General features: G+C 37.0%; 1 protein-coding gene across 2 annotated transcripts; it reads right to left on the bottom strand.

Moving 5' to 3' along the window:
- Positions 1–1442: 1442 nt before the first annotated feature.
- LOC110777476 (uncharacterized) lies at positions 1443–6367 on the bottom strand. 2 transcript variants are annotated; one of them, XM_021982081.2, is made up of 9 exons: positions 5795–6367; positions 5210–5246; positions 4882–5026; positions 4713–4758; positions 4523–4621; positions 3399–3467; positions 2997–3327; positions 2698–2858; positions 1443–2600 (listed from the first exon to the last, which is right to left on the bottom strand). In XM_021982081.2, the coding sequence occupies exons 1-9, from the start codon at positions 6209–6211 to the stop codon at positions 1860–1862; spliced, it is 2046 nt and encodes a 681-aa protein (XP_021837773.1). In that variant the 5' UTR covers positions 6212–6367; the 3' UTR covers positions 1443–1859. The 2 variants fall into 2 exon arrangements, with proteins under 2 accessions (XP_021837773.1, XP_021837774.1); XM_021982082.2 differs by having other exon boundaries at positions 1443–2597; positions 5795–6365.
- Between the last annotated feature and the right edge of the window lie 1772 nt (positions 6368–8139).

The following is an 8139-nucleotide window of genomic DNA, read 5'->3' as shown; positions in this document are numbered from 1 at the left end:
TTTGGTCAAACATATAGATCTGACGAAAAATCTCAAAATTTAATTATTCAAAGTAGCAACCGGAGCATCGCCCGGGCCAAACACTAGTTCTTCCCTTGAAAAAGAGGGGGGGTTTTATTCGGCGCCCGTATACGCTAAAAACTCTCTCATTTTTTAGGGTAAAATTATGAATCTACCCTTTATAAATATATCAACCCTTCACTCTTCACCCTTACTCATCCTTGCTCGGCCCTCCCTAAATCAGTGCGGCCACCCACCCCATCCTTGTTAATTATTTTCATACGTACGAAAATAACAATAGAGAATTATATGAACAACAAACGAAAATTTAATGACAAATAATAACCTTAAGTAAATATTAATAATATACTTAATAAAATTACATCAACAAATTATATTCTAAAATAATTTGACAAATAATTTCTAAAATCACTGACACTCATTTATGAAATAATTTACACATACATTCTTAATTAACACTAATTTCTAACATTAATTCTTAATAAATGCTAAACAATAATAATCCCTAATGTGCACTAATAATATGCAATAATTCCTCCCATATTACGTAAAAAAAAATGAATTTTATAACAAAACCCGTGCACTATTATCGCTTGGTAACCGTGTTAGCCGCGCACGGATATTGCTTGGCTGCCATTACCCCCAAGAAAATCTTGTTCTTGGCTGACATGGTTACCAAGCAATAACCATGCGCGGTAGCCATGTCAGCCAAGTACAAGATCTGCTTGGTGGTCATGACAGCCAAGCAATATCCGTGCACGACTGACATGGTTACCAAGCAATAATCGTGCGCGGCGGTACAATAGTAAAAAAAAAATCAGTTTTTACCACCACCTCCGACGATTCCATTCGATGTACGATGTTGCTCCGTCCGGCTTTGCAGCTGCAGCTCCAACGTCAGCTCCAGCTCCTCCGGTCAGCCCCAACGTCAAATTCCGGCGATAAAATGAAAGAAACACAAGTTTTCCGCGGAGATTATGTTGTAGCCAAATAAGTAAAGGATTTTTCCAACGGAGTTTCAAGAAAATTGTGGCCAGATGAGTGAAAGATTTTGCCAACGGAGTTTTTAAAAAAATTGTGGCAATCTATGGTTAAAGGTAAAGGATAAAGGGAAAAATATAAGTAAAGTAGCGAAAAATATTAAGTAAATATATCTATTATTTTCATATATTTAAACCAATATTTTTTTTACATAAATCAAAAAGTTAATATAAAGGGAAAAATATAAGTAAAGTAGAGATATTTTTTAGGAAAAATATTTTTTGTAGAATATTTTGACTATATTATCATTGGAAATGACATGTGTTATTCCTATTGTTTGTTTTAGTATAATGTAATAGATGGACCCGTCAACAAGGGAAAATAAAATTTAGATGAGAACATCGCGAAATGACAAGCATCCACTGTAAGCTAAAGGCAAATTAGTGAAGTAAAGAGTATGATTATGAACTTATTACCAAGATCCTTGCATCTGCTAGTCTGCTACTGTCAAATACCTGTATTAACCTTTACCACAATTACCAAATACTACAAATTACAATGAATGTAACTCTCTCTCTTTCTCTCTTTTCTTTCTCTAAATTGCATTTCTTACCCAAAAGTCCTTGAAGTATTTTAACATCTTCCAAAAATAATATAACATATAAAATTAAGAAAGGAGAAGAGCTTTCTAAATCCCCAGAACTGTATAGTTTTCACTTTTCCCCAATCAAACTCAATAGTTGGTGAACCAATCTGTACAGCGTTTCACCCGTTTCTACTAGCACTGCGACTGAACCAGCCAAGTAAGAGTTGCCATCTTCATACCTACAACTAAAGAAAACCCTAACATCAATAATTCAAAGCTGCAGGACTAAGTCTAGTTGCGGAGGAGAACCAATGGGTAAATTGGTACTTTTGGAACCAGATGCCTGGAATCCCTTATTGAGCTCCATTGGATATGGGCGATCCCAACTTTCTTGTATGGATAGATTTTGCCAATATGGCATTCCATGGGTGGGCATCTCATTCTCGGAGTTCATCATCCCAGGGAAGCTTCTAGAGGTATCAAATGAACTTGAATCTAAAGTATGAGGATTTAAAAATGATGATGAGTGTCTTCCCATTGCTTCCTGCAATTGAGAACCTGGAGCATAACTGCTACTGAAACCATTCATAAGTGGATAAACAGAACCTTGATGTTGAACCTGCAACGAAGGCCCGGGCCCCACCACTTCATTACCACCTTTTAGTGAAGACCATTCAACGTTGGAACTTAATTCTCGAGATTCCATCGATTTTTCAGGGCAAGATGTAAGGGGTTTGCTGGCCAAATTAGAATTTCTGAAGCCTGATGTTGACAGATGATGTGGTTCACCTTTGAAGGAACCCTGCAACTCTACCAGCTTCTCTGGCAAGGAAGAGAGTTGCATTGATGACACCTTGTTTTCGCCAACCCATCCAGGACCAAACTCTGTACCTTGAGGCAGAACACTTCTTATCTTTTTCGAGGCGACTTTCCAAACTTCAGGCCCAAGGTCTGCAGCAAATTGAGCTAGGCTTCTTGCATAGCTATTATGATCTGAGGCAAGACCTACCTGCTTGAAAATTTTCACAGAAGTAAATACTAGGTAGGCATCAAAAGCAAGTCAATGAAACAAGAAACAGTGTCTAATATGATTTTAAAGATACACATACTGCAATCAACTGCCTATCTAGGCCTCCAAAAGGAGTCATTATTTGATCCTGACCAGAATCGGATTCGCAGGAAAGGTAGTAAGTGTCGCGCCTACTTTCATCAGAACCATATGGCTTTTTTCCGTACTTAGCTGACATCAATTTAGAAGAAGAAGAAGATGCTGAAGGACAATCATCAAGTAAATTAGACATCAGTGAACTTCAAGCAGGAATGAAAAAAATTGTCTGACATACTATAAAAGAAGAAACAGACAAGAAATGCCGATCAAGAGCAGCAGAAACTCAAGCCATTTGATTACCTGAAAAATCAAAACAATTTTCAAGATAGCGAGGGAACCGGTATAAACTGGGTCCTTTCCTCAGATTGTAGGAGCCTGATCTCGTCACGTCCTCCTCCCGAGAAGTAGGCATGACATCTCGAGAAGCAGGTGTAACATCCCGAGAAGCAGGCATGGCATCTGATGATGACTCACGGACATTGCGATCCGGTGGTGAACTCTCTAGGAGCTTTTTCAGATTTCTACTGCCTGGTGGTCTACCTCTTCTAGGTTTGGTTGGTAGCTCAATAAGAGCACCATCTTGTTTCAATGTTTCAAATTCCTTCTTAGCAAGCTCTTGGATAGCTCGGGCCTGAGATAAACACCAGCTTATACTAGAGGACAAAATGACCCAGAAAAACATGGAAAGATGAAAACTCTTACCTGCCGATGGAATACCGTAGAAGGTGAATTATACTGCATTGCGTTTGAACAAATTAAATTTATGTCATCCTACAAATAAAATCAAGAGCTTAGTACCCAGGAATTGGGATACAAAAAACGGCAACATTTCCTTAGCCAACTCTAACAGCCTTTTTAGAAATCAGGCATACACAGGCATGGCAATTTCCCAGTCGGATTCATTGACCAGGAACAATGGTTATCAAGATAACAATAATCTCACCATGACCATAAAATCAAACTCACCAGAGCATAAAGAAAAAAAGATTGTTCTTTTCAAGCCTTAAGGTGGATGGTCTAATAAAAGGTACCGTGTTAGCTAACTATACAACAGAAAAACCAACACTGGAGAAAAGATAAAATTAGCAATCCATTCCCTCTGACCATGAACTCAAATTTCAAATTCAAGGAGGAGCTTAAGTAGCCATGATTCTTCTCAGAAGTTAAATTGATAAAACATAATTAGAAGCCAATTTGATAAAACATTATGCCTATGGCTGTCCCTTGTACGAAAGTAGTACAAAAAAGTAGACCCCCTCGTCTCCCAGCCCCGCCAAATTTCAACTGGAAAGAAGAATGAACAACTAAAACTACATAGATCATATAACTTGAGCCCTCCCCTGTACATTAATCAAATAGAAAAATATGCATTTAGAAAAACAATGAAGGATTAGCAAAGGTCTAACCACGACTGGGGTCTGGGGCTAAATGTGGTCATATATAATGATCAACTTATAGAAAACATCTCATAGAAATGCAACACATGAACTCATCTAGTATTTAACCTGAAGGAGCAGTCAAGCACTATGCCCTGAAGTTCTGCCCATAGATGCCACATTCAGTATCACATGCAGTAATGGGCTATCAATCCAAACCTCAGAGCAGGAACAGTAAGAGTGAAGCATTTTCAAATTATCACTGAACTTGATACTCGTTTAAAATGACTCTACAAATCTAACCCCGCTGTTATATTATCTTCAGCATATAGCATAATAATATGCTGATTACAAAAAGACCCAACTAAGCCAATCAAGTCAAAAGTTCACAATATAGGCAGAATCCAATCAGTACATTATCCCAAATAAACCTCTAAAAATTCCACTAACCTCAAGCTGCTCCAAAATCGAATAAAAGCCGCCCATGAGTTTCTTCCTCACTGTTTCAAAATCCATGGGATTCTCAATAATCTCATGATAGTCTGGAAGCTGAAATATCAATATCACATTTCAGAACCAAAACAGCCGCAAGAACACGAGAATGCTTTAATCATAATTAACACTCCAGATTAGTATTTACCTCCTCCGGATCGACCGGCTCTGCAAACACGCCTCGAGTATCCTTCCTGCAAAAAGAAGAAGGAAAACAAACAATCACAGAAAAGCCCATAGTCAATAACCATCAAAAGAAAATAAAAAAACAGCAAAATGTGAGTATAGGTATATAAACAAATAAAATAAAAACCCACTTTTGGAGTTTATCAAGAATGAGGAGCAGCAACTTTTTATCAGGCAAAGGCGTACTTGTTGTTGTTGTTATTGCTGTAGCAGTAGCAGCAGACGTTGAAGGTGTGGGCCCACTTTCCAAAGCACCACCTACCATCCTCCTTGTCCCTGTCCTCTCACACACAGTCACACACACAAAACCACAAGATTCAATTTTACCATTTTAGTATTCTCAATTATATTTTCACAAAATTCTCCAACTTTTTTTCCTTTTCTTTTATAAAAGATTTTGAGAGCCCCCATAAAACAAATAAAAAGAAGAAGATTGAAGAGAGAGATTAGATTGAAAACCATTATCGTTGTCAGTCGCTTTCGCACCCTTTACATCCTGCAAAGATTCATTCACTCAATTATTTATTCATTTAATTAATTAATTCAACAACATCAAATTCAACAACATACATACAAACAACAACAAAAATTCAACAATTTTGAGTACGGAATATTCAGTAATTTAATTAAACGTGAAAATAAAAACACGACAAATTCGTGCTTTTTTCAACACATTACGAATAATTTGTTGGAGGGAAAACAACAGTAAAATTAATTAATTGAAGTAATAATAAAGTAAGAAAATATATGCTTTAAATGGAAGGGGGGAGAACATAAATTCAATATTATCCGACAATTGCAGATAAAATGGTGGGGCGACAAGAATAGAAAATTTTAAAGCTTCCAACATCACTGAGTCAAAAAAAAATATACTTCTAGAAACTTCGAAAAACGCGCGAAGCCGAGGAAATTATCTAGGGAAGGAAACAAAATTCGATCCCAGAAACAATCAGTAGGACTGTAGAAGTATTAGTTGATTAAATAATTGATTAGTTAATTAATTAATTTCCAAAACTAGTTTATTAAAGAGAAATGCAAATTCACCTGAGCAATGGCATTGATGATTTTGTTATTAGAATTGGGGAATTGAACGACGAGTTTAACCTTCTTCTCAGCCCTTTCATCATCATCGTCATCATCAATTTCATCATCATTTTCGTCGTCGTCAATTGAATTGGGAATGGAATGATCGTCAGAATCGGAGCCGTCGATAAAGCGAGCAGGTAAATTGGGGATCCGACGAGCAGATCGAGAGCGACGATTAGGGTTTGATTGAGGGAAATGGGATTCGAAATTAGGGTTTTTTTCTTGTTGTTGTTGTTGTTGTTGTTGGAGAAGAAGGGCGCGATTTTGAAGATCTATTAGAGAAGGGCGGCCTTTTTTCTTCTTCAAGGGGGCGACGATGTTGGTGTTATTGACGGCGGTTGTGGTGGTGGCCGTGGTGGTGGTTCGTCTCACCATCCTTATTGTTGCTGTTGTTGTGTGGATGGGTTGGATACCTTTACCCACTCTCTATTCTTCTTCTTTCTCTTTTTTTCCTCGCTTTTTTTTTTCTTTTTTCTTTTTTCTTTTTTCTCTCTATCTCCCCATTTGTTTTGCTTTGTTTTGTTTTTTATTTTTTAAAACATATTTTTATTTTTGGTCCGTTTTTATTAGTTTTTTCAAATATTATTTGATTGGCATTTAACATGTATACAGTGTACTTGCCCAGTGCCCACACTCCAGAGTTCAATATCATTTTATGTTGCATTTCCTCCCTAACAAACAAAATGTTTAGAACGAGTGAAAAGAATTCCACCTTTTAATCAAAAAGTCAAGAGCTTAATCTCTATTATAGGCATTTTGAGTGAGGGTTTTCTTTACCATTATTCCACTGTCAATGTATCTAACTGTAATACCCCGTAATTCCAAAGCTCGATTAAATAAGTTTAATTTTTTTTTTATTCGTTTTAAATCATAATTCCATATTTTATTAACGAAAGTTTTATTTATAACTTTTAATATTACTTCACAATTTATTTTTAGATTATAAAATTTAACTTCGTATTTTCGAGAATAGTTACATTTTAAATATTTCGTAACTTATAAAAGATTTTAAAATAACGTTTTCGTTAACGACAAATTTAATTCGAAAACTAAATTTAATAAATATTATTTTCAGAAATTAATTTAGTCAATTCATTATTTTAATTTTTGTTAATAGTAATTAAATTCTGAAAAATTATCGAAATTCCTAAAATACCCTTACTTCACAAAGTCAGTTTTTTTTCCCCTTCTCTTCTCCTTCTTCACGACATTTTGGCTATGGAGCCAATTTGCTTTCTACTTGTCATCACTACAATTCACCTCAAGATGATTCAGCACCTATATGACACTAATCCAATTGCAAGCCCTTAATCATCAAAGGTACTTGCAAATCTGTAAACCTAAAACTAGAATAGCCAATATGAATCACCAAATTCCTTGCTCAACCTCTCACACTTGGCACTTCAAACAAACTGATTTCTGGAATCAATGGAGCATCCAAGCTTCTATAAATAGCTGATCATTCATCCCCAAATACAACCCAAATCAGATTAACCACCAATTCTTAATTCACCATTAAAATTCCTTTCAAAATAAATTCAAAGAATCACCACCACCACCACCGTCTACTGCCGCCACCACCACCTTCTTATTTCTCCGGCAATTGAAAACAACCCAGAACCACCACACCACCCTTCGTCGTCCCTTTTCCCGCGCCCAGCCACCCCCTCACCGTCCCTCCTCCGCACCCATCCTCCGATCCCCTGCCTCCCTTCCCTTCGCAAAAGCCGCGCGCAGCCAACAACGCAACACCGGCATAACCCCCCCTGCCTGCTGAAGGAAATAATGCCCTTGGTCCAAGTATGCATTCTATGTTAAGTCTAATAAATGCGGTTCAGTATTAATTAACAAGTTAATAATTCAGTGAGATCAAGTGAGCTGAATGCCTAGCTAGAGGCCGCTTCAGTTCAAGTGGAATTAATGATATTAATCCACAGCTTACTCTTGACTGAACCCGTAGGGTCACACAAATAGTACGTAAACGGATCAAGTATTTAATGGCATTAAATACTCCATCTATGAATATTCGGAACCGACGGATCTTGGTTTCAGTGGGAGCTAAGATCGTCACAGGCAAGAAATGAATACTCCGGAAACGATGATATTGCCGGAAACGGAAATATGGATCGTATCGGAAATATGAATATTATCCAAGTCGTAGATGTTGCCGGAAACGGAAACATGGTACGTATCGGAAAATATTGTTGGAAATGGAAATATTACCAGAATCGGAAATATTGCCGGAAACGGAAATATTGTCAGAATCGGAAATATTACCGGAATCGGAAAATAATTCCGGAAAC

This window comes from Spinacia oleracea, chromosome 5 (assembly GCF_020520425.1).
Source record: "Spinacia oleracea cultivar Varoflay chromosome 5, BTI_SOV_V1, whole genome shotgun sequence".
NCBI lineage: Eukaryota > Viridiplantae > Streptophyta > Magnoliopsida > Caryophyllales > Amaranthaceae > Spinacia > Spinacia oleracea.
This window is presented reverse-complemented; position numbering and strand designations above follow the sequence as displayed.

Coding starts and splice junctions, on each gene's coding strand:
- LOC110777476 (XM_021982081.2), bottom strand. CDS start 6,211: ATGGTGAGACGAACCACCACCACGGCCACCACCACAACCGCCGTCAAT. Junction 5,247..5,794: donor TCATCAATGCCATTGCTCAG/GTGAATTTGCAT, acceptor GAATCTTTGCAG/GATGTAAAGGGTGCGAAAGC. Junction 4,622..4,712: donor AGCCGGTCGATCCGGAGGAG/GTAAATACTAAT, acceptor TTGATATTTCAG/CTTCCAGACTATCATGAGAT.